This window comes from Bos mutus, chromosome X, assembly GCF_027580195.1.
Source record: "Bos mutus isolate GX-2022 chromosome X, NWIPB_WYAK_1.1, whole genome shotgun sequence".
In the NCBI taxonomy this organism is placed as follows: Eukaryota; Metazoa; Chordata; class Mammalia; order Artiodactyla; family Bovidae; genus Bos; species Bos mutus.
The window spans coordinates 95,387,836-95,414,774 of NC_091646.1; the positions used below are offsets into that span (position 1 = coordinate 95,387,836).

The following is a 26,939-nucleotide window of genomic DNA, read 5'->3' on the forward strand; positions in this document are numbered from 1 at the left end:
GTTAAGGTAGTTCCATGATAAATCAATTCATATTTACAAATAGTTGACGAACTGAGTAGTCAGACAGGGTATGAGGAAGAAAAGATGGAGAGGACTCTGTCAACTGCATCCAACTTCCAGAAGTCCTGAAAAGATCAGCAACTGGGCAAGTGCTCACAGTCACTAAGGGAGAGACAAAGGGCAAACACTGGAGCTTCTTCCAAAATTAAAAATCTCTAAGCAGGGCAGAGGCTCTCCAACCGTCACTGACTCCAAAGTGAAGGGAGAGGGGAGGTGGAGAAGAAAAAGGAAAAAAAGAGCAAAAATCACATCATCTATGGTTAACTTTTATTCTGCAACCCAGTGTTAAAAGCAGTATAATTTTAATAATCTGAGATGACATGGTAAGTATTACCTTGGAAGTTTGGGGTTTTTGCAATTTCTATACAAATTTTAAATATCACCATTTGCCACAAGTGGATAACAAACAAATCATAATTAAGAATATTTTCCTGTTTATCAGTTCAGTTCAGTCAGTCAGTCATGTCCGACTCTTTGCAACCCCATGGACCACAGAACGCCAGGCCTCTCTGTCCATCACCAACTCCCAGAGATTACCCAAACTCATGTCCATCAAGTTGGTAATGCCATCCAAACATCTCATCCTCTGTCATCCCCTTCTCCTCCTGCCTTCAATCTTTCCCAGCCTGTTTATGGTTTATTATAATACCCTGGTTTATTTTAAAATAAATAATACCCTGGCTATTTATCAATCAATCAATTCAGTCGCCCATTCGAGTCCGACCCTTTGTGACCCCATGCACCGTGGCACGCCATGCCTCCCTGTCCATCACCAACTCCCGGAGTCCACCCAAACCCATGTCCATTGAGTCGGTGATGCCATCCAACCATCTCATCCTTTGTCGTCCCCTTCTCCTCCTGCTCTCAATCTTTCCCAGCATCAGGGTCTTTTCCAATGAGTCAGCTCTTCACATCAGGCGGCCAAAGTATTGGAGTTTCAGCTTCAACATCAGTCCTTCGAATGAACACCCAGGACTGACCTCCTTTAGGATGGACTGGCTGGACCTCCTTGCAGTCCAAGGGACTCTCAAGAGTCTTCTCCAACACCACAGTTCAAAATCATCAATTCTTAGGTGTCAGCTTTCTTTATAGTCCAACTCTCACATCCATACATGACCACTGGAAAAACCATAGCCTTGACTAGACGGACCTTTGTTGACAAAGTAATATCTCTGCTTTTTAATATGCTGTCTAGGTTGGTCATAGCTTTCCTTCCAAGGAGTAAGCATCTTTTAATTTCATGGCTGCAATCACCATCTGCAGTGATTTTGGAGCCCAGAAAAATAACGTCAGCCACTGTTTCCCCATCTATTAATACCTATGTTTTGGCTAAATATAAGCAAACATTCTACTTTACCAATGAGACTCTGTTATAATCCCATGATTTGATTTAATAGATCTATCATGAAAATAACATTCTTCATAGAATTTAGGTGTCATTACAAACAGCCTTCTTTAAGATTAGGTCAAGCAATAAGGAACAAATGATTATCTCAGGACAAAGCATGGCTCCTTATAAATTTTTACTCCCCCAACCCTGTTTCCTGTCTATTCTATTTACACACACATCATGAAGAAAGGTGGACAAATACATGGTGTCATGCATAACCTAGCCCCCAAAACACAACAAATAAAGTTTAGGGCAATATTTCAACACTGCTTTCATCTTCATCTGTTAGATGATTACTGAAATCCTCTTGAAATTTCCAACTACTTGCCTTCAGCCACCACAACGCTAAAACTCTAGGTGGTTCCCTGGCTGCCGGGAGCCAGCACAGGAGATCCCACCCATGACAAGGTCATGCGGAGGAGACCTGACGGGCAAGGTGGATCAGGACTCAACGGACTCCCTGGACCTGCTCCAGCATCTACCCCGAAACCAAAGTCTGTCTGTCTACTGTTTACTATATTATGCCTTTCATCAACTCTTCTGACATTAACCGGGGGCTATCCCCGATCACCTTTCCCTGAAGAAAATCAATTTAGGGCTCTAATTATTCCTGTAAGGCTACCAGGCATGAAAGGAGTATTTCAATTCAAACACTTCTGTTGGCATTCTAACTTGCTTGGCAAGTTTATCCATACTCTTACAACTAATGCACACGATTGCTCACAACTTCCCAACCATGAAAGGTGCTGGAAGCCAAAGCATTCTAAAAGTCCTAATGAGCATAGACCCCTTTGAGGGGTGAAAAATTATTAGATAGTACTAATGAAGGATTTCATTGTTGAGCCAACGCTTGCCGCCAAGTCTCCACATCCCTTACCCATGGTGTGCCTGGGAGTGTATTACATAATATAGTTGGAATGTAGGAAAAATAAGTAATAGCCTTGACATTAGCAACATAAGACCTTGAATTAATAAGTTCTTTCTTTGTTGTAACCCACTATACCTTTGCTCCATGAAATGTAACTTTATTTAGTATTTTCTGAGGGTGATGCAGATTGGAAAAATAAAGAAAAAACACTTTAAGGGAAATAACAAGTCTTCTGGTTTACCAACCTTTATCAGAAAAGGGTCATAAAATGTCAACAGGCCTCCGGGCCAGAAGATAATGTACATAACTTAAGACCCTTGTTTATGAAAAGGTATGCAGAAAATGTCTTGGTTTCGATAAAGGTAAAACTGATGGAATGTTGAGCTGACTCTGCATGACCCTGCATATTTCATTTCTGGAAATGTGTAACTCAGGGTATAAAAGCTCCTTTTGAAAATAAAGCTGCAGACCCTGTTCTACCTAAGCTTAGTCTCCCCTTGTCATTCTTTCTTTCTCTCTCTCTCTCTCTTTTCAGGCTGATCCCCTGAAGCGCAGAGGCCCTCTGAGTTCACTTTCCTGCCCAGGCTTCTAAGACCCTCTCAAGAAAGCACTCTGCGTTTTCACCCCATCGAGAGGGCACTTGTGGCCTCCGTGAACAGAGCAAGTCCCGTGTCTGGGGCTTTATTGGCTTTCTGTGTAAACCAAGGAATATCAGCCTCTTTCTCTCTCCTTTACTCTCTCGCCGATGCCATTCATCCTGAGGGTATCCCTGGATCCTGCTGGGGCTGGACCCCGGCACCTGACCATGGGCAGCAGGTTTATGCTAAGAATGGAGTCTCCAAAAGGTGAACACACACATTCTAAATACTGCTCTTGTTAATCCATAAGGGGAGCTCTGAATACCTCAAAAGCTGCTTCTACTTAACTGATAGTGTCTCTTAAAGGTTTGTGAATCACTTTCTATATGTATTTTAAATATGCATCTACAGCCTTATTTTAAATATCCAAATATCCCAGAAAAGCACAGAAAGAGTAGATATGAATTCACACTATGGTTACTAAGGTGGCCTTGCCAAACTGAATGCATTAATGCTTCACAAGCCTCTAGGTCTGACTCATTCTCTGCTGGTCTCCTCTATGTAATGCAGATTCCTACTCTTTTGAAAAGAGTAATGTGTCTGGAAAAGGTATGATAATAATACTTCTTAAAATACTAGCAACCAACCCAAAGTTGCCAAATACATCTTACACAAATACCAAATTATTCACTGAGTAAACAATAATTAGAATCAGATCTCATTATTCCTCATTTCCTGTTTATTATACTGAATGCTTTCAAAAATACATAATTTCAATATAAGTTACTGTCAATGCTCTATTACTTTAATGAGGTAAGCATAACTAGTTTTATTACGCATCAAAAATATTTTTTAACCCATAATAAGACTGATGAAATTCTACTGTACATAGAGAGAGTTGATATAATTAAGAGCTGTATGTTCTCAGTTTTAAACAACAGGTCTGCACATTTTAAAATATATTTCTTCACCAGCAAAATGTTAAATACATTTGGAATTAACACTACGTGGTTCATCTCTAAAGTTAGACTGAAATAACTAACATATATCAATGAATAAGGGAGAAATTACAGTTTAGCATTTAAACTCTTATTAATGCATTAATTTATCTATATATGCAAATCCTTATTACACTTGTTTTAATGTCAAAGATACATATAACCCAGTACCTTTAAATCTGTATCATGAAACAAATGATTGTGACTAATTTTTTTTAAGAAAAAGCCAAGAATTTTGCTAAATCATATCTTGTTCATGATTAAGAAAACAACAAATTTGTGTTGGTTTCAAGTGAACAACTAAATCAGGCATTACTCAGAAGTTTGTCTGCCAAGAAATACATAGAGCAGACACTTCTGTGGCAGCTTTAGAGCTAGGACCACTGAACCTTCTGAACACCAGCCAACAGGGAATGTGCTGGAACCCGGCTCCTGCTGTCGTTAAAACCACATTAATTATGTTCTTTGGAAAGACAATCACGTTTCATATGAAAATAGGGATGATCTTCAAAATGTTCATTTTTTAATATCAATGAACCATACAATCTAAAAGGGAGGTGTATGTTAATATGTTGTTTAAGGGACTGACAATGAGCTTGCTTGATTGTAATGTAAATGCCTCACATTAAATTGTTGACTGTTGAGGCACTCCCTTTGAAGACATCCATTTGGAATAAATAAACTGCCATCCTCCCAAGAGATGCAGAGCCAGGCTGCTGCAACCATGAAATTCTCCTTCTTAGAAAGTTCTGGTTGACCTAGATAACCGACCAGACAGACCACTAGTTTTTCCTCTCCTGAGCTTTAGTTTCCGCACTTATGTTTAAATTCATCAATGAAGAGTGAATGTGCAAAACCCTAGGTGTCCCACCCGAGATCCTAATAAAGGCAGAACTCAGGCCTTTGCTCAATTGTTTCCCATCTCCACCTACCCCCCACCTCAATGCATGGCCCTAGGCAAGCCAGGTATACTCTATGAGTAAAAGACCTTGTTTTTTCAAAGTTCCCTGATGGCTGTTGCTGAGGTATATCTTAGGACCACAAGAAGAACCAAAAAGGCATGTCCAGGCACAATATTGGTTCTGAAAGAGGAAATGTCTGTGGGGGCTTCCATAAGTACTAAGGGACCAGGTGAGTGCCTCCAGCATTCCTAGCCAATAGTATCATTATTGACACACTGAGACGGACCCAAAACAAAATACTACCAGATGCTTAGAACTCTGACTATGACAGCATTTAGTTCTTTAGTTATTAGGTCCTGACTGGCTCCAAGGTCCAGTAGGAGTTATCAGGGCAGGCCAGGTATAGGGCATGAGTACTCAGGACAGTGCCTGGTTACCAACCAGCCAAAAATTGTTTCAACATTTTATACACTGGTGAGGATATACAAGCTGACTAGTAGTCTTAATTTCAGTTCAACCTCATTTACCAAATATCCCTGTGTCATTCCTAATGTATATTCCTAAATGGCCTCTCATTTAAAACAAAACCTGTGGTTTAACTTATATTAAAACATCAAAATCTTCCTATTCATGTAATCAATTATACATCACTATATGATGTATCGTAACTCAATTTTATTCAGTATTCTTACTAAACTATTCAGTAAACTTACTTACTAAGACCATGTTACAGCAATAAAGTCCTAGAACTTGAAAAGTTAAAGGGAAACAAAGTTGTGTGATAGCGATAACAAGACTTGATCTCAAAATGTTGGTTCTCTCACTCTACAAATGGGTGAAGGTCTAAAAGATAAACATAGTAGTACTTCGATTTCCTCCACTATGAATTTGGCATTATACTTTACTATATAGGTATCTTAAGTAGGTTAAGTTAAATAATGTATTAGTAAACTAAACCAGACTTACTCTAAAAGAAAGATGGGTATTTTTCTAAAGATCTCACAACATTACCATTTTCTAGTGGTAATTTTATTTCCTGATAAATGTTGAAGTGTTCCACTGTTTAATCTTTCTAAATAGGATTTTCCTTTATTCATTCTTTTTAGATCCAGTAGTTCACAAGCTTTACTGTGCACATGAATGACCTGGACACACACACACACACACACACACACACACACACCCCCATCCACTCCCGATTTCTTAGATCTGGAGTGGACCTGACATTCTGGCTCACAAACAACCTCAGTTTCTCCTCAGCATCAAATGGGAAACTGGTAAACATGCCACTTGCAAGCCCCATTCAAGACTGAAATAAATCAGTAACTCTGGGGAGGAGGTTCAGAAACTGTTTTAACAAATCCTGCAAGTGAGGCAAATGCAGGGTAATGTTTGACAACCTAGAGCAAGGGTTCTCAATTGTGGCTTCCAAATAGAACCACATGGGGGTGAGAGAGTTAATTCTTAGGTAAGGCTGATAAGAAGTCAGGGTCCCTGAGGAGGAGAAAGGGGTCTGGGGCTCTCAAGGAGGAGAAAAGGACAAACTTTTTTTCCTACATTTCTTTGTCCTAGTCACATAAGACATTATTTTCTTTAAGCTCAGAGCTAATGATTACACAACAAAACTCATCTTGCTCAAGGGTATGCTTTTCCTTAAGCTCTGTACTGATTATATAACAATAACCTACCTTGCTAAAGGACACATTTCTCCTTATTAACAAGAACCTTCTGACTAATCTTATTATCTTATGTTGTAGGAGTGGGTCTGGTAAGAGCTTTCTATTGTTAGTTCTAATCTTGTTAATCTAAGATGTATGTTGTGGGAGTGGGTCTGGTAAAAGTATATAATGCCTTGATTAGACTAGCAAGGGGGACACTCTTGTTCCTCAGAAGCTTTCTCTGCCCTTTTTCACTATAATAAAACTTCCGCCACATGAAAGCTCTGAATAATCAAGCCTGGTCCCTTGTCACAAAGCTAAGTCTTATTCTTCGGAGATCACAAATCCAACACGGTTAACCATAAGCTATCAGGAAGCTTTTAAACTTACAATGCTTAGGCCACCTTCCAGAAAAATTATATTATAATCTCTGAATTAGAAGGAGGCTAAAGGCCCAGCAGCAAAGAATCTGCCTGCAATGCAGAAGACACAGGTTCCATCCCTGGGTAGTGAAGATCCCTTGGAGAAGGAAATGGCAATCCACTTCAGTATTCCTGCCTGGAGAATCCCATGGACAGAAGAGCCGGGCAGGCTACAGTCCATGGGGTCATGAAAAGTTGGACACAACTGAGAATCCACACATAGGCAGTTTTTAAAACTCCTAAGGTGATTCTGGTGTTCAGACAAAAGGACCACTTTCTAGAAGAAAACAGCTGATATCTGAATAGCACATTCACATATCTTTTTGATAAATAACCATTTAGATTTCTTTTATTCATTTTCAGTGACTCATGTTAGCTCTCTTACAGAAGAGCTGAAATGTTTTCCTTTGCTCTGCTGCTGCTAAGTCGCTTCAGTCGTGTCTGACTTTGTGGGACCCCATAGACGGCAGCCCACCAGGCGCCCCCATCCCTGGGATTCTCCAGGCAAGAACACTGGAGTGGGTTGCCATTACCTTCTCCAATGCATGAAGGTGAAAAGAGAAAGTGAAGTCATTCTGTCGTGTCTGACTCTTATGGACTGCAGCCTACCAGGCTTCTCTATCCATGGGATTTTCCAGGCAAGAGTACTGGAGTGGGGTGCCATTGCCTTCTCCGTTCCTTTGCTCTAAAGTTATTCAACTTAAATTTGGGTACTAAAAACTGATGGAAGATATACTCAGTTTTGAGCATGATGAATATGTTAAATATTTAGGAGATTAAAAAATGTATGGAGAACCTTTGGCCACCTGATGCAAAGAGCAGACTCACTGGGAAAGACCCAGGTCCTGGGAAAGATTGAGGACAGGGGGAGAAGGGGGCGACAGAGGATGAGATGGTTGGAAGGCAGCATTGACTCAATGGACATAAGTCTGAGCAAACTCCAGGAGATAGTGAAGGACAGGGAAGCCTGGTGTGCTGCAGTCCATGGGGTCGCAATTGGACACGACTGAGCAACAAAACAATAACAACAACTAATGTTTGCCATTTTAGTAATGAGGCACTGCTAACTCAGGTTAACTTCCTGGTTATTGGAAACATGCAGTTGAAATTAATTATTGATTTTACAAAAGTAAACATCCTATATTTGGGGTTAATCGTAAGAAAATATCAAATTGTTTTCGGAATTCTTCAGTTCAGTGAGACCCCATGAGTCGCAGCACGCCATGCCTCCCTGTCCATCACCAACTACCAGAGTCCACCCAAACACATGTCCATTCAGTTGGTGATGTCATCCAACCATCTCATTCTCTGTCGTCCCCTTCTCCTCCTGCCCCCAATCCCTCCCAGCACCAGAGTCTTTTCCAATGAGTCAACTCTTCACATAAGGTGGCCAAAGTACTGGAGTTTCAGCTTTAGTATAATTTCTTCCAAAGAGCACCCAGGGCTGATCTCCTTTAGAATGCATCTCCTTGCAGTCCAAGGAACTCTCAAGAGTCTTCTCCAACACCACAGTTCAATGGCATCAATTCTTTGGTGCTCAGCTTTCTTCACAGTCCAACTCTCACATCCATACATGACCACTGGAAAAACCATAGCCTTGACAAGATGTACCTTTGTTGACAAAGTAATGTCTCTGCTTTTAAATGTGCTATCTAGGTTGGTCATAACTTTCCTTCCAAGGAGTAAGCGTCTTTCAATTGCATGGCTACAGTCACCATCTGCAGTGATTTTGGAGCCCAAAAAAATAAAGTCTGACACTGTTTCCACTGTTTCCCCATCTATTTCCCATGAAGTGATGGGACCAGATGCCATAATCTTCGTTTTCTGAATGTTGAGCTTTAAGCCAACTTTCTCACTCTCCTCTTTCACTTTCATCAAGAGGCTTCTTAGTTCCTCTTCACTTTCTGCCATAAGGGTGGTGTCATCTGCACATTTGAAGTTATTGATATTTCTTCCGGCAATCTTGATTCCAGCTTGTGCTTCTTCCAGACCAGTGCTTCTCATGATGTACTCTGCATAGAAGTTAAATAAGCAAGGTGACAATATACAGCCTTGATGTACTCCTTTCCCTGTTTGGAACCAGTCTGTTGTTCCATGTCCAGTTCTAGCTGTTACTTCCTGACCTGCATACAGATTTCTCAAGAGGCAGGTCAGGTGGTCTGGTATTCCCATCTCTTGAAGAATTTTCCACAGCTTATTTTGATACACACAGTCAAAGGCTTTGGCATAGTCAATAAAGCAGAAATAGATGTTTTTCTGGAACTCTCTTGGTTTTTCCATGATCCAGCGGATGTTGGCAATTTGATCTCTGGTTCCTCTGCCTTTTCTAAAACCAGCTTGAACATCTGGAAGTTCACAATTCATGTATTGCTGAAGCCTGGCTTGGAGAATTTTGAGCATTACATTACTAGCGTGTGAGATGAGTGCAATTGTGTGGTAGTTTGAACATTCTTTGGCATTGCCTTTCTTTGGGATTGGAATGAAAACTGACCTTTTCCAGTCCTGTGGCCACTGCTGAGTTTTCCAAATTTGCTGGCATATTGAATGCAGCACTTTCACAGCATCATCTTTTAGGATTTGAAATAGTTCAACTGGAATTCCATCACCTCCACTAGCTTTGTTCATAGTGATACTTTCTAAGGCCCACTTGACTTCACATTCCAGGATGTCTGGCTCTAGGTCAGTGATCACACCATCATGATTATCTGGGTCATGAAGATCTTTTTTGTACAGATCTTCTGTGTATTCTTGCCACCTCTTCTTAATATCTTCTGCTTCTGTTGGGTCCATACCGTTTCTGTCCTTTATCGAGCCCATCTTTGCATGAAATATTCCCTTGGTGTCTCTAATTTTCTTGAAGAGATCCTTAGTCTTTCCCATTCTGTTGTTTTCCTCTATTTCTTTGCATTGATCACTGAGGAAGGCTTTCTTATCTCTTCTTGCTATTCTTTGGAACTCTGCATTCAGATGCTTATATCTTTCCTTTTCTCCTTTGCTTTTCGCTTCTCTTCTTTTCACAGCTATTTGTAAGGCCTCCTCAGACAGCCATTTTGCTTTTCTGCATTTCATTTCCATGGGGATGGTCTTGATCCCTGTCTCCTGTACAATGTCACGAACCTCATTCCATAGTTCATCAGGCACTCTATCTATCAGATCTAGGCCCTTAAATCTACTTCTCACTTCCACTGTATAATCATAAGGGATTTGATTCAGGTCATACCTGAATGGTCTAGTGGTTTTCCCTACTTCTTCAATTTAAGTCTGAATTTGGCAATAAGGATTTCATGATCTGAGCCACAGTCAGCTCCTGGTCTTGTTTTTGCTGACTGTATAGAGCTTCTCCATCTCTGGCTGTGAAGAATATAATCAATCTGATTTTGGTGTTGACCATCTGGTTATGTCCATGTGTAGAGTCTTCTCTTGTGTTGTTGGAAGAGGGTGTTTGCTATGACCAGTGCGTTCTCTTGGCAAACCTCTATTAGCCTTTGCCCTGCTTCATTCTGTATTCCAAGGCCAAATTTGCCTGTTACTCCAGGTGTTTCTTAACTTCCTACTTTTGCATTCCAGTCCCCTATAATGAAAAGGACATCTTTTTTGGGTGTTAGTTCTAAAAGGTCTTGTAGGTCTTCATAGAACTGTTCAACTTCAGTTTCTTCAGCGTTACTGGTTGGGCCATAGACTTGGATTCCTGTGATATTGAATGGTTTGCCTTGGAAACGAACAGAGATCATTCTGTTGTTTTTGAGACTGCATCCAAGTACTGCATTTTGGACTCTTTTGTTGACCATGATGGCTACTCCTTTTATTCTAAGGGATTCCTGCCCACAGTATTAGATATAATGGTCATCTGAGTTAAATTCACCCATTCCAGTCCATTTTAGTTCCCTGATTCCTAGAATGTCAATGTTTACTCTTGCCATCTCTTGTTTGACCACTTCGAATTTGCCTTGATTCATGGACCTGACATTCCAGGTTCCTATGCAATATTGCTCCTTACAACATCGGACCTTGCTTCTATCACCAGTCACATCCACAACCGGGTATTGTTTTTGCTTTGGCTACATCCCTTCATTCTTTCTGGAGTTATTTCTCCACTGACCTCCAGTAGCATATTGGGCACTTACCAACCTGGGGAGTTCCTCTTTCAGTATCCTATCATTTTGCCTTTTCATACTGTTCATGGGGTTCTCAAGGCAAGAATACTCAAGTGGTTTGCCATTTCCTTCTCCAGTAGACCACATTCTGTCAGACCTCTCCACCATGACCTGCCTGTCTTGGGTGGTCCCACACAGCATGGCTTAGTTTCATTGAGTTAGACAAGGCTGTGGTCTGTGTGATTAGATTGACTAGTTTTCTGTGATTATGGTTTCAGTGTGTCTGCCCTCTGATGCCCTCTTGCAACACCTACCATCTTACTTGGGTTTCTCTTACCTTGGTGTGGGCTTCCCTGGTAGCTCAGAGGTTAAAGCGTTTGCCTGGAAAGTTGGAGACCTGGGTTCAATCCCTGGGTTGGGAAGATCCCCTGGAGAAGGAAATGGCAACCTACTCCAATACTTTTGCCTGGAGAATCCCATGAAGGGAGGAGCCTGGTAGGCTACAGTCCATGGGGTCGCAAAGAGTCGGACATGACTGAGCAACTTCACTTTATTCACTTTGGAATTCTTAGTATTTCTATAAAATTAATCACCCAAAGCCATACCTTTCATTCTATGCTTAGTATGAAGTATCATTTAGTGGACTTATAAAGCAAGAGCAAGTGGTTACACTTCATCCTCATAATTACAAATTCCTTCAGTGTATAATGTTTTCTTCTCAATCTGGAGTGGAAAGCACAGTGCAAAATAGGGGATTACACCATTCTGGCATTCCTTAATCCATTCTATCTCTGTGTGAATTCCCAGATAAGATACATTTTTAAACATTGGAAGAAATAATTCTGAAATACAATATAAATCATTTGTATATTATCCAAAGACTCCCTCACCCTCATGAGAGCTGAACTCCTGTCTCTCTACTACCCACCCCCTCCTCCCACACAGACACCCTTCTTCCCCTCTTGCTGTATGTCTGCTGAGGATTTATCTTTTACCCAAGGGTGAATCCAGATCAGATCAGATCAGTCGCTCAGTCGTGTCCGACTCTTTGTGACCCCATGAATCGCAGCATGCCAGGCCTCCCTGTCCATCACCAACTCCCAGAGTTCACTCAGACTCATGTCCATCAAGTCAGTGATGCCATTCAGCCATCTCATCCTCTGTCGTCCCCTTCTCCTCTTGCCCCCAATCCCTCCCAGCATCAGAGTCTTTTCCAATGAGTCAACTCTTCACATGAGGTGGCCAAAGTACTGGAGTTTCAGCTTTAGCATCATTCCTTCCAAAGAAACCCCAGGGCTGATCTCCTTCAGAATGGACTAGTTGGATCTCCTTGCAGTCCAAGGGACTCTCAAGAGTCTTCTCCAACACCACAGTTCAAAAGCATCAATTCTTCAGTGCTCAGCCTTCTTCACAGTCCAACTCTCACATCCATACATGACCACTGGAAAAACCATAGCCTTGACTAGATGGACCTTTGTTGGCAAAGTAATGTCTCTGCTTTTGAATATGCTATCTAGGTTCGTCATAACTTTCCTTCCAAGGAGTAAGCGTCTTTTAATTTCATGGCTGCAGTCACCATCTGTAGTGATTTTGGAGCCCAGAAAAATAAAGTCTGACACTGTTTCCACTGTTTCCCGTCTATTTCCCATAAAGTGATGGGACCGGATGCCATGATCTTCATTTTCTGAATGTTGATCTTCGTTTTCTGAATGTTCAGCTTCCAGCCAACTTTTTCACTCTCCACTTTCACCTTCATCAAGAGGCTTTTTAGTTCCTCTTCACTTTCTGCCATAAGGGTGGTGTCATCTGCATATCTGAGGTTATTGATATTTCCCCTGGCGATCTTGATTCCAGCTTGTGTTTCTTCCAGTCCAGCGTTTCTCATGATGTACTCCACATATAAGTTAAATAAACAGGGTGACAATATACAGCCTTGACGTACTCCTTTTCCTATTTGGAACCAGTCTGTTGTTCCATGTCCAGTTCTAACTGTTGCTTCCTGACCTACATACAGATTTCTCAAGAGGCAGGTCAGGTGGTCTGGTATTCCCATCTCTTGAAGAATTTTCCACAGTTTATTGTGATCCACACAGTCAAAGGCTTTGGCATTGTCAATAAAGCAGAAATAGATATTTTTTATAAATAGGGTAAATCCAATTACTGTCTTAATAGAAGAAATGCAATCACTCTCAACGGGCTTCCCTGATAGCTCAGCTGGTAAAGAATACACCTGCAATGCAGGAGACCCCAGTTCAATTCCTGGGTCCAGAAGATCTGTTGGAGAAGGTACAGGTTACCCACTCCAGTATAATTGGGCTTCCCTGGTGACTTAGACGGTAAAGAGTCTGCCCACAATTCAAGAGAGCTGGGTTCGATCCCTGGGTTGGGAAGATACCCTGGAGAAGGGAATGGCTACCCACTCCAGTATTCTGGCCTGGAAAATTCCATGGATTGTATAGTCCATGGGGTTGTAAAGAGTCAGACACAACTGAGCAACTTTCACTCACTCACACAATCACCCTCTTATCTCTGAAGCAGGCACTGAGATCATTCTGTAAATGTAAACTACTGATTTTAAATGAAATGCCAAGTCTTTACTTAGTTACACACTACCAACAGGGACTGTTCTGAGTGCCTTATAAGTATTTTTTCATTAAATTTTCATATCACCATCTGGTCAAATATCATATCCTCAGAGATGCCTTATCTGTCTAATACATGAAGGTATCCTTTACTTTCTATCTCATTAAACTCATATGATTTCCTTATTAAACTGTGATACTATTTATCAATTTTTGTCTTCTCCATTACAATAGAAGCTCCATGAATTCTGGAGCATTGTTCTGACCCCACCACCAGAAGAAAGACAGGTGTACTTTTGTCACTTTGTAAATACTGAATGAATGAATGGAAAAAAAACCTACTTGAGAAACAAGAAGCCTTTTCATGAACAAAGGGAATAAAATAAATATATAGGAAGCTCAAGTTTTCGGTGGTACAGAATGACTGACTGACCTCGTCACTGTTCAAAAGTATGGCTACTGCATTCTTTCACTGGTTACTGTGCAATGGCTCCTCATTTCATTCAGGGTAAAGGTCCAAATCCTTACCATTCACCTCAAAGGCCCTACAGGATCCAGTACTGCTGTGTTACTTCTCCAGTCCTTTCTCCTAAACTCCTCACCCCTTGCTCATTCTACTCAGGTTGCCTCCTTGTAAGCACCCACCTCAAAGTTCTTGCACCAGCCATTCCCTTGATCTGAAAGGATATTCCCAGGTATCTTTCTAACCCCACTCAGTCCTTCTAATCTCTCCTTAGATCCTATCCTCTTAGGGGAAGCTCTCCTTATCATCTTATTTATCACACTGAGACTTACTCATTCCCTCTCTGGCCTTCCCTGTGAACTTACCCTGCACTTATTCTTTTTCCTATGCCCTCCATCAATTATCACACACTTACCCTTTATCACAGACTTACTCTTTAGCAGGATTACTGTTTACTGTCTCTTTTCCCCCTGCCAAACTCTAAGCTCCACAAGACAGGGATCATGCTGTGATTTCTGACATAACCCCTATTGCTTAAATGGTGCCTGGTAGGTATCTGGTACATGGTACACATTCAATAAATATTTAAATTAAGGAGTGAATGACTAAATCTTTACTCACAATGTCAGACTGCTAATTGCTAATACTGTTAAAGATATCTGGGTGACTGAATTTCACAATGATTGTTCAAGACCACCCTTGACATTGGGTTGTGCAAACTGAACACCTGGACTTTTTTATTTTCCAGTTCCAAATTAAATGTTTATAACTTATCCAAAGTAGGTGTTATTATACACTTATTATGATTTCTAAAAGTGTATCTTCCCCTTAGTTATTTTATATTGATGAATTCATTTTAAAGAGATTTAGAGGCCACCTGCAGACATTTTAGAAGTTCACTAACCTTACAATACAACAAACACCCCCCATTCAAGGAGGATTATTTCTCAGAATGCTTTCCACAACTCTTATCTACGTAAGGAAATTTCTGTTTTTCAATTCAGGGGATATGTGCTGATTAATCTCCTAATTCTAGAGAGTATAGCTTATTTAAGACTTTTAGCTCAAAATGTACTTAATATAATTATAAACTAAACTCCTCAGTACCTAAAGGCAATACAGAAACTAAATTGTTAAGTTCAGGAAGAAAAACAGAAAACATAATCTAAATACTCAATAAGCCATTTTACTTACATAATTAATAGAATTATATATATTTCTTCATTCTCTCTCACAAACATATACACACACAGCCCTACATTGCTACTTCATATGTCAAAAGTAAAAATAAGGAAAGTCAGAAAGTAAAAAACATTTATGAGCACATGATAAAGATATTAACCTAAAATAGACATTAATTCAAATAGCGACAAGGAAAGGAACTGTATTTTACTAGTGGGTTCCTTGACTCCCTCAAAAACCACTCTTTATAACATATAAGTAACTAAAGTAACTAAACATGGACACAAAAATCCAACATAAAACTATAAACTTCTAAATAACACATATTTGTTCAATAATAAGCACATGCTTTTTTTGTAGGAAAAGAAAATATTTCAATTTTTATAAGGAATGTGTTTTTCATTTTGAAATTTTATTTTTGTGAAATGTACAGTTTCAAAAGAACATACTTTAGCTATTGTTTTGATACTGGGTTTCAATTTCACATACTGATTTGAAGTCTTTTGCAAACACTATTAATTTAAAATATCTAAAATAGTTACATGAAATCTTGTCAGTACCCATATATAATAAATTTATTTTTATGTAAATATCTTCTGTAGGGTTGTTTACTGATGGTAGTTATAAAACAGGCCTCTTCAGTGAAACTATAAACTTTCACTTTATTCATGCTATAACTATGGAGACAATTTATGGACTTTTGCCTCATCAATAAATTAACACATCAATAGAAATAAATGAATGATATCATAAATTTCATTGAGCAAACTTGAATTACTATCATTACTAATCATCAAACATGGAATATTCATTAACATATTCTATTCAATGGATATTTCTTTATCAATTCCCTAATTCAGGAGCATATAGACTTTTTAAGACCTGTAACTCAAAATGCACTTTTAATTATTAACTAAATTTCTTGGTACTTAAGGGCAAAATAGAAACTAAAATGCGATTTACTTAAAAACAACATAATTATATATAGGTACTTATAAGACAGGTGTGTGCATGTGCCTGTGTTTGTGTGTGTGTGTGTGTGTGTGCTTATGAGAGAGCGAGAGAATGATGCAAAGGAATAGAATAAGAGGAAAATGCAAAGTTTCAATTTCTTATTCTTTGTAAAGTTTATATATGACATACAACAGTGCTACTCTCAAAAAAGAATACCTACCATAAAAACTTCTATACAATTCTATACAGTCAAAGTGGTATTAAAACAAGGTGACTGAGTACATGATCATTGGTAACAGAAATCTGCTTCAAATTCCTGGCTCTTCCGCCTCACATATGAGTGAGCTTTAGCAAGTTATATCACACTATAGGCCTTATATCTCTTTTGTAAAAAAGAGATGCAGATCTAAAAACATCCACATCTCAGGGCTGTTGTGTGGATTCCATGACATCTAGCCTATGACCTGGGATATGACCTGCATTAATTGATGGCTGCTGAAAGATGGATTAAATAAAGGACAGAAATGGAAGGGACCTAACAGAGGCAAAAGATATTAAGAAGAGATGGCAAGAATACACAGAAGAACTGTACAAAAAAGATCTTCCCTACACAGATAATCACGATGGTGTGATCACTCACCTAGAGCCAGACATCTTGGAATGTGAAGTCAAGTGGGCCTTAGGAAGCATCACTACGAACAAAGCTAGTGGAGGTGATGGAATTCCAGTTGAGCTATTTCAAATCCTGAAAGATGATACTGTGAAAGTGTTGCACTCAATATATCAGCAAATTGGGAAAACTCAGCAGTGGCCACAGGACTGAAAAAGGTCAGTTTTCATTCCAATCCCAAAGAAAGGCAATACCAAAGAATGCTCAAACTACCACACAATTGCACTCATCTCACACGCTAGTAAAGTAATGCTCAAAATTCTCCAAGCCAGGCTTCAGCAATACGTGAACTGTGAACTTCCTGATGTTCAAGCTGGTTTTAGAAAAGGCAGAGGAACCAGAGATCAAATTGCCAACATCAGCTGGATCATGAAAAAAGCAAGAGAGTTCCAGAAAAACATCTATTTCTACTTTAATGACTATGCCAAAGCCTTTGACTGTGTGGATCACAATAAACTGTGGAAAATTCTTCAAGAGATGGGAATACCAGACCATCTGACCTGTCTCTTGAGAAATCTGTATGTAGGTCAGGAAGCAACAGTTAGAACTGGACATGGAACAACAGACTGGTTCCAAATAGGAAAAGGAGTACGTCAAGGCTGTATATTGTCACCCTGTTTATTTAACTTATATGTGGAGTACATCATGAGAAACGCTGGACTGGAAGAAGCACAAGCTGGAATCAAGATTGCCAGGAGAAATATCAATAACCTCAGATATGCAGATGACACCACCCTTATGGCAGAAAGTGAAGAGGAACTAAAAAGCCTCTTGATGAAAGTGAAAGAGGAGAGTGAAAAAGTTGGTTTAAAGCTCAACATTCAGAAAACTAAGATCATGGCCATCCAGTCCCATCACTTCATGGCAAATCGAGGGGGAAACAGTAGCTGAGTATTTTGGGAGGCTGCAAAATCACTACAGATGGTGACTACAGCTATGAAATTAAAAGATGCTTACTCCTTGGAAGGAAAGTTATGACCAACCTAGACAGCATATTAAAAAGCAGAGACATTACTTTGTCAACAAAGGTCCATCTAGTCAAAGCTATGGGTTTTCCAGTGGTCATGTATGGATATGAGAGTTGGACTATAAAGAAAGCTGAGCACCGAAGAATTGATGCTTTTGAACTGTGGTGTTGGAGAAGACTTTTGACAGTCCCTTGGACTGCAAGGAGATCCAAGCAGTCCATCATTGGACACCAATGATACCAAACCAGTCAATCCTAAAGGAAATCAGTCCTGAATGTTCATTGGTAGGACTGATATTGAAGCTGAAACTCCAATACTTTGGCCCCTGATGTGAAGAGCTGACTCATTTGAAAAGACCATGATGCTGGGAAAGATTGAAGGCAGGAGAAGGGTTCAACAGAGGATAAGATGGTTGGATGGCATCACTGACTCAATGGACATGAGTTTGGGTAAACTCCAAGAGTTGGTGATGGACAGGGAGGCCTGGCAGGCTGCAGTCCATGGGATCGCAAAGAGTCGGACACAACTGAGCAACTGAACTGAACTGAATGATGAAAAGCAATAAAAGAACCAAAAGAATCAAATCTATTTCAAACAGTCAGAAGTGAAAGGGAGGCTCTTGAGGAAGTTCTTACTGGAAGACATAATTTATCTGAATAGAATAAAAAATACATAGTGAGAGAAAGGCAAAGACAGCTTTAGAGAGTTAAGAAGAGAATGAAGAGCTGATCATATGCACTATGGGAAACCAGATAAGAAGTTAACAGGGCATTAATAAAAGGATTTGCCAGTATTAAGGTTCCAGGGAATGTTTCTTTGTATATGGAAAATGCTTTTATAGCCCATGTATGATTTTCAAAATTTCTAAATTAGTTTTAAAAGCTCTACCTTATCTCAAACCCGCTGAAGGTTGAAATGGAGTTTAAGGTAAGGGAAGAAGGGTGGGGAAATCTAGTGGAGAGTAAATGAGTCTCAAGGCTAAAAGGAAACATACAACACAAAAAGACAAGAAAATCATCATCTTCAAATATATGACTCTCCTCTTTCTAGTGGCTGTTTTCAGGTCTCCTAACATCTTGTTTGCTGACTAGACATCAACACAGTGTAACAGCGAAACCTATGCATACCTCTCTTAGAGGCAGTTGTACCACTGTCCAAGACGCCATCTAGTTCACACAGCATTTATTGAAACTCTTTCCTTCCTCACCCTGTGAATGTGGTCTGAGCCTTCATTACCTTTAAGGCATTCATGGAGAAGTTATTCATGATTTTTATTAGTGAGTTCAAAGGTACACATTACTTAATGCTTTTGGCAAAGTGCAAATTTGTGGACTAGAGCAAAGTAAAGTTAAACTTCTATGAACAAGGTCAGCAACATACAAAAAGACAGAAGTATCCCAGGATGGAGGCATAGAGTTCAGTTCTTGATAGAAGTCTAAAGCAATGCCATTAAAAGAAGCTGTTGTTGTTGTTGTTTTTTAAATGTCAAGAAAATATGGATTGCTAGCATTAAAAGAGAAAAATAGTCTGAGAGGTATAATTTAGGTAATTTTATCCATCAACATATGTGAGAAAGGGACGTAGAAGCTGGAGCTCAGAACTCCATGAGCCAGGTCCTGGATCCGGCCACGCTTTTCCTTGGATGTAACATTTCAGTACATCTGTATCTCACCCTTCTAATTCTTAATGCAGGAATCAATCCTTTGACTATGAATATACTATATAATGACGTCACTAAAAGTTAATAAATTATCACATGGAGTACATACTCATTTTTAGTATACAATTCACTCTACACCATGAACTTTTTTTTTTTTTTTTTTAACACACGTCATTGCTCTATACATTCACCACTTGCTATCTGGCAAGTCAAATCATCTCAAGGTATAATGTAAAAGTGAAATTTCTGGTCCTACATCTTAAGAAATCTAGAAACATGGCTTAACCAGGTGTATTTTAATTTCCTGAACCTGTCAAAGAAACATGTAACAAAATCATATTGTCTGGAAACTTGTTACGCTGATGTTTCTCATTTTCATTAAATACTAACCTAGCATTTCCTTTGTGCCAATTCCTGTACAATAACACAATAATAATTAACTCAATGAGTTTCTCATTATTAGAGAACAGACAGGTTCTGCTATGATCCCCATTTTACAGATGAGAGAACCAAGAGGCTAGGAAGATTACCTAACTTCACCAAAGTTAACAGAGCCAGGACTCAAATGCAGGCAGCCGAGCCCCAGAGTATATGCTGGAAGCCACTATCATGCTGTTTCTCATGAAAGCAACATTGCATTTGGAACTTAAAAAAAAAAGGTTATGTCCAAAGTCATTATTTTAGATGTCTTTTTTAACATTTTATAATAGCATAGAATATAAACCTATTATTCTTCACTGTCAGATACAAAGGAATCTACATTTAAATATCTTACCAGTTATTTTTGCTATCGCAGAAAAGAACCTTGGTGAAAAATGACACAGGTTTAGATGACTTGAAGCTGAGACGGCAGGTGAGAGCAGCATTAATTCCAATGGAAGAGCCCACAATGACTCTGTCTTTTGGAAAATTCACAGAAAGAAGTTGAATCTCATTACCATCAAGAAGCTTTGCTGGGGATAAGTGGACACTTAAAGTTGAATCCCTGTTTAAAATTTAAAAAAAAAATTAGCTGAAAGTATGTGCAAGTAATTGGGTTTAAATGTGCTTTCTTCTGTTTTTTGAATCATTAGAAAAATTAAAACAAATATTTACAATAACATGCCCAACTCCTAAATATGTTTTTATATCATCTCTCATTTTCTGATCACAATATAAGTAAAATTGATAATATGGTAATCTGCATGAGATGATGAAAAACCCATTTTGTCCTCTCAGGATTAAAAAACAGGGTTTAAATACCTGATCAAGTACAATGTGTTTTTAGTCACAGCCATGATAAAAACAGTATTGTCTTAAATATGTCCTAACAAAAATTTACTAAAAATCATCCCTTTAAAAGCTAAAGCTTTATTGTATGTAGACTAAGTATTACTAACAAATACATATACACATACCTATTTTTAATCTGCATACAGTTAAGCACTGTACATATGACATGAATATTTTTCAATCATTACTATTAAAATATTCTATTAATACTTGATGTTCACATACTTCATTATATACTATATACTATACATTTCATTATATACTATATGTACTATATACTATCCTAAGACTATATACTAATCCCAATTATACTATACTAATATGTACTATACTATATATACTAGTATACTATATAGTATACTATACACTATATTTCATTATTTACTATAATTCAGCCAGTTTAAAAGTGTTTGTGATTTTTAATAGAATAGTATATAGTACCCACTTCTTTTTTTAAGGTTTATTTATTTATTTATTTATAGCTATGTTTGGTCTTGGTTGCTGTGTGGGCTTTCTCTAGGTGTGAGGAGTGGGAGCCACTCTCTAGTTGAGGTGTGTGGGCTTCTCATTGTGGTGGTTTCTCTTGTTGCAGAGCATGTGCTCTGGGTGCACAGGCTTCAACAACTGCAGCCCGTGGGTTCTAGTGCACTGGCTCAGTAGTTTGTGGCACATGGGCTTAACTGCTCTGCGGCATGTGGGATCTTCCAGCACCAGGGATCAAACCAGCATCCTGTATATTACAAGGTGAATTCTTTACCACTGGACCGCCAGGGAAGCCCTATTCAGTTCAGTTCAGTTGCTCAGTCATGTCCAACTCTTTGCGACCCCATGAACTGCAGCACGCCAGGCCTCCTGTCCATCACCAACTCCCAGAGTTCACCCAAACCCATGTCCATCGAGTTGGTGATGCCATACAACCATCTCATCCTTTGTCTCCTCTTCTCCTCCTGCCCTCAATCTTTCCCAGCATCAGGGTCTTTTCAAATGAGTCAGCTCTTCATATCAGGTGGCCTAATGGAGTTTCAGCTTCAACATCAGTTGTTCCAATGAACACCCAGTGCTGATATCCTTTAGGATGGACTGGTTGGATCTCCTTGCAGTCCAAGGGACTTGCAAGAGTCTTCTCCAACACCACAGTTCAAAAGCATCAATTCTTCGGTGCTCAGCTTTCTTTATAGTCCAACTCTCACATCCATACATGACCACTGGAAAAACCATAGCCTTGACTAGACGGACCTTTGTTGACAAAGTAATGTATGCTTTTTAATATGCTGTCTAGGCTGGTTATAACTTTCCTTCCAAGGAGTAACCGTCTTTTAATTTCATGGCTACAATCACCATCTGTATATTGCAAGGCGAATTCTTAACCACTGGACCACCAGGGAAGCCCTATTATTCACTTCTAATTTTAATTCATACTTGATAACTTTTAGCTGTCAATAAATATTTCACTGTATTACTTTGCTTTATTATATATGCAGGTTTGTATAGCAAATAAGACATGCTATCAAATGTGAATCCTATTTCCCTAGTATTTTAATTAGAATGATTATTCTGCTAATTAACTAGAAAAAGTAAAACAAGCTCTCAACTTGAACTAGTTTAAACTCATATGGTTCACTGGATAAAACATGAAAAAGCAGTTTATAAATCAGGTTTGAGTCCAATTCTGTTGCTAATTAACTAAATGTCTTTGGATAAGTCATTAACACTATTAGTTCTATTGCATATATATTAATAAAAGGATACAGTCCCTTTTACATGTTCATTTCATTATATCATGTTAAGACTCTCATTTTAACTTGAAGTAGTTTTAAAATTGATACCATTATACATTAATTCAAAAGCTGAAAGAGTAAAGATTAATTCATATATGAGACAATGTTTGTTGACAAAAAAAGTAATTTCTAGGACAATATAATTCAAGTCATTTTTATTTCCTATTCAAGCAACAGAGTTTACTATCTACTTATAAGATTGGATCTTGAAAAAACTGTGAATCTCAAGAGTTGCCAAGTTAATGTTGAAGAACTACACTCTCTCACAAAATGGCATTTAGAGCAATTCCCTGAGGCACAAGTAAGCACTCATCATATCTTGTAAGCCAAATGTTAGAAGCCAATGGCCATTCTATGCTTTTCAACTTTGATGATTTTCATTGATTTCTGTCACACTCGGAACTTGTTTTCTCTGGATCTCAGAATGATTAACTGCAAAATAAAGTACTGAACTAGAGAAGCTCTGAGGTGGGTCTAAGATTTGGTAGTTTACGAAAATAATGGTACACAAATCCCCACAATTTATATATTTTTAACATGTCAACTGACCACTCTTTACATCTATTACTTTATATCTATAAAGAGGCATATATTTTTAAATATAAATTTGTTTCATTGTCCTTTTTTGCCATTTTATATACAGGATATCAATATATGCAGCCTTCTTTGACTTTCTTTTAATTAATCTCAGTATTTTGTTTTCTAAGATTCCTAATACAGTTGTGTTATTAAAATTCCTCCACATCACAGATATAGAATATTTATTCAAGTGCATATATATCACAAATTAATTATACCCTCACATGTCACTGGACATTTGTGTAGTTCCCAGATTTCACTATTCTGAATAATACAACTATGAATAATTTCAAACATACCTTGTAGTATAGTTGATTTGCAATGTTATATTATTTTCAGATGTACAGCATACTGATTCAATACTTATGTTATTATAAAATATTAGTTACATGCCCTGTGTTGTAAAATATATCTTTGTAGCTTATTTATTTTATACATAGTGGTTTGTACCTTTTAATCCACTTCCCTTATCTTGACCCTTCCCCATCACTATTTTTTCCTCTGTATCTATAAATCTGTTTCTCTTTTGTTATATTCATTTGTTTTATTTTTTAGATTCTACATATAAGTGAAAAGATACAGTATCTGTCTTTGTCTGACTTACTTCACTAAGCATAATACCTTCCAGGCCCATCCATGTTTGCTGTGAATGGTAAAATTTAATTCTTTTTTATGGCCAAATAATATCCCATTGAATATGTAAAATATATACACATCTTCTTTATCCATTAGTCTATTGATGGGCACTCAGGTTGCTCCCATACCTTGGCTATTATAAATAATGTTGCTATGAACACTGGGGTTCATGTATCTTTTTGAATTAGCATTTTTGTTTTCTTTGGATATATACCCAGATGTGGAATTACTGGATCATATGATAGCTCTATTTTTAATTTTTTGAGGACCCAACATGCTGTGTGCCATAGTGGCTGCAGCAATGTCCACTCCCACCAACAGTGAACTAGAGTTCCCTTTTCTCCATATCCTTGGCAACATTTATTATTCATTGCCTTTTTGACAATAGCCATTCTGATAAGTATGAGGTGATACCTCATTGTGGTTTTGATTTGCATTTCCCTGATGCATTTTTCCTGTATATACTGTGAAGTGGAAATGTTGGGCTGTGAAATATGCAGATACTACACCTTACATAGTATTATCTACTATGTTCTTACTCACTGATACTCCAACTGGTAGCCTGACTTCCTAACGATTGCCTACCTAGGACAAGCAAAATGATATCTTGCTGTAGTCACTAATTCTTACTTTCAAGTTTACAAAGAGGTCAATTACTGTATATTTTTTCATGTGTTTTATATTTTATCTGTGAAATATCTATTGAAACTTTTTGTCAACATTTCTGTTATTTGGTATTTTTTCTGATTAATTCTTACCAGCTATTTATTTTACTGTTAGCATAATTTTAAGTCATGTTTAAGAAATCTTTCTCTAGCTACAGACATTAAAATTGTTTTCTTTTTTTACATTTTGCCTTTTAATCGATGTGTAATGAATTTTCATGTATTAAGTAGACAGGAATCCAGTTTGAACTATTTTATACAGTTAATTATCTCAGCACCATTTATTGAATAGTAATCTTTTTTCTCCAAAGATCTATACTGCCTTTGTCACATATTCAGTATCTGTCCATGTGTGGGCCATTTTCAAGTCTACTGGGTTCCTTTGCTCATTTAATCTATCACTGCACCACTGTGACATTGATTCACTCTTGGTATTTGAGCAGGTAAGCCTTTCTCACCTTCTTCTTCAGGGGTGGTGTGGCTATTCTTGACCCTTGATTTTTCCATATAAGATTTAGAATTTTACTTGTCAATCTTGATGAAAATTTTTATTTGAATTTTTATTGCAGTTGCATGAAAAATCTAAGTTGATTTGTGGAGAACTGTGCTTTTTAAAATCCTGAATATCACAATTCATGAATATGGTGTAAATCTTCATTTATTTATGAGTTCTTCGATTTAAGATTTATAATTTTATCCATATAGTCACATACAATTCTTCCTATTACCTTCAATTGCTAATGTTTTTAAGGATAGTAGTTTTACAGTTGCATGATCTAAATGTTGTGTGCTGAAATACTATTGAACCTTAAATATTGGACTTACATTTGTTTAACTTGATAAACGATCTTCATAGCTTTAAATATCTGTGTATAAATTCTTTTCATTTCCTATATGGAAAATCTCCTAATCAACAGATAATGCTGGTTCTGAAGCTTATTTTCCTATCCTCACATATTTTATTTTTCTTAACTCCGGCATGGACTAGGTTCTCTAGTAAAACATGTTTGAAAGACAGTGATAATAGGCATCCTTGCCTTTTCTATTTTATTTAAAGGCAATTTATTTATATTCCAATATCCATAATAATGTCTCCTCTAGGTTTATGACAGAAAACTTTGCCAACTTAAATAACTTCTCTTTTATTACTGTTTAAGAGTTTTATAAATTATTTTTGAATTCTGTGAAATTCTTTTTTTCCCTGCATCTATGGAAATGATCATAATCACTATTTTAATGTATGTAAATCAATATTTTAACTTGGTGCTTCTGAACTAGGAATGGTTTTGCTTCCAAAGAGAAATGTAGCAATGTGTGGAGACATTTTATTATTATTTTTTTTCTTTCACAACTGTGGGGTTGGGGGGGAGGCTGCTTAATATCCTACAAAGTATAGGAGAGACTTTAATAAAAAAAGGAATTATTATCATCAAAATATCAAGAGTTCTGAAGTTGAGAAACCCCACTTTATTTTAATCTTTTTGTCCTTACATTTCATAAATACTTTTTAAAATAGGAAGCTGGAATTTTTTCTTATTCCCTCTATGAGCCTCTGTCTTTTAACTGGTCAATTTATTTACATTCCATTGCATTACTCAATTATTTTGAGTTTTTGCCATCATTTTTGTTCAGTTTCCCCTTCATTTAAAAAGTGTGCTTCTCTTGTAAAGTTAACTGAAGTTTTGTCTGTTTCTATGTTTAGGTTTAATGGATGCCCTTAAAATTTAACCTTACATGCTTTATTTTAAAATTTCTAAAAGTTATATTAGGTTCATTTTCCAATCTATATGATACAATCCCATGTTAATTACTAATTTTTATAATGCCATCTTTTATTTTTTAAACAAATTATTTATACTTTATATCTGATAAATCCAATATCTGAATTACTTAAGAGTCTAAATCTTAAGACTGCTTGTGCTGACTCTAAGTTATGATGTCTTCCCTCCTGGTGAGTTTTGTAATGCTTGACACTGCTCCTGTCTAGCTGTTAGCAATCTGTGAAAACTGAAATATAGGCCAAAATTGAGGATGGTTTCATTTTGAGTAGAAATTCCGGTTCACTTTGTGAACAGGAGTATCAATATCATTTGGAAACTTATTAGAAATACAAATTACTATATCCCATTCCAGGCTTACTGAATCATAAATTCTAGATATAGGATCTAATAACCTCTGCTTTTGAAAAGTCCATCAGAAAATTCTGAGATATATATATATATAAAAACATGGTATTTACAACATGGTATTTAACTCATTCAAAGCCAGAAGTATACCATCTCTTTGACTTTTCTCTCTCACCTGATTAAATTTGATTCACCCATGATTGTCTCCCTTTGCATACTCAAATTCCATTAGCTAGGAAAACTAGCTAATATATATATATGAAAGATATATATATTATATATATATAATGAAAGATAGAAGGACTTACTGACATGGAATCATTTTAGCCTCTTCCAGTGTCCCTGGATTAATCCAGGAATCTGAGATTAAGTTTTCCTATCTTGAAATTGTCTTAAAATTTAAAAACAAGTCTACCCTTGGTATGTTAATCCAG

The 26,939-nt window shown here is 37.7% G+C and overlaps 1 protein-coding gene across 3 annotated transcripts in view; it reads right to left on the reverse strand.

Moving 5' to 3' along the window:
• Positions 1–26,939, reverse strand: part of CFAP47 (cilia and flagella associated protein 47) — a 502,187-nt gene that overhangs the window by 346,018 nt on the left and 129,230 nt on the right. For all 3 annotated transcript variants that reach the window (XM_070365964.1, XM_070365963.1, XM_070365962.1), the window contains exon 26: positions 20,225–20,434. In XM_070365964.1, the coding sequence (XP_070222065.1) occupies positions 20,225–20,434 (210 nt within the window). The remainder of the gene's footprint in view (positions 1–20,224; positions 20,435–26,939) is intronic.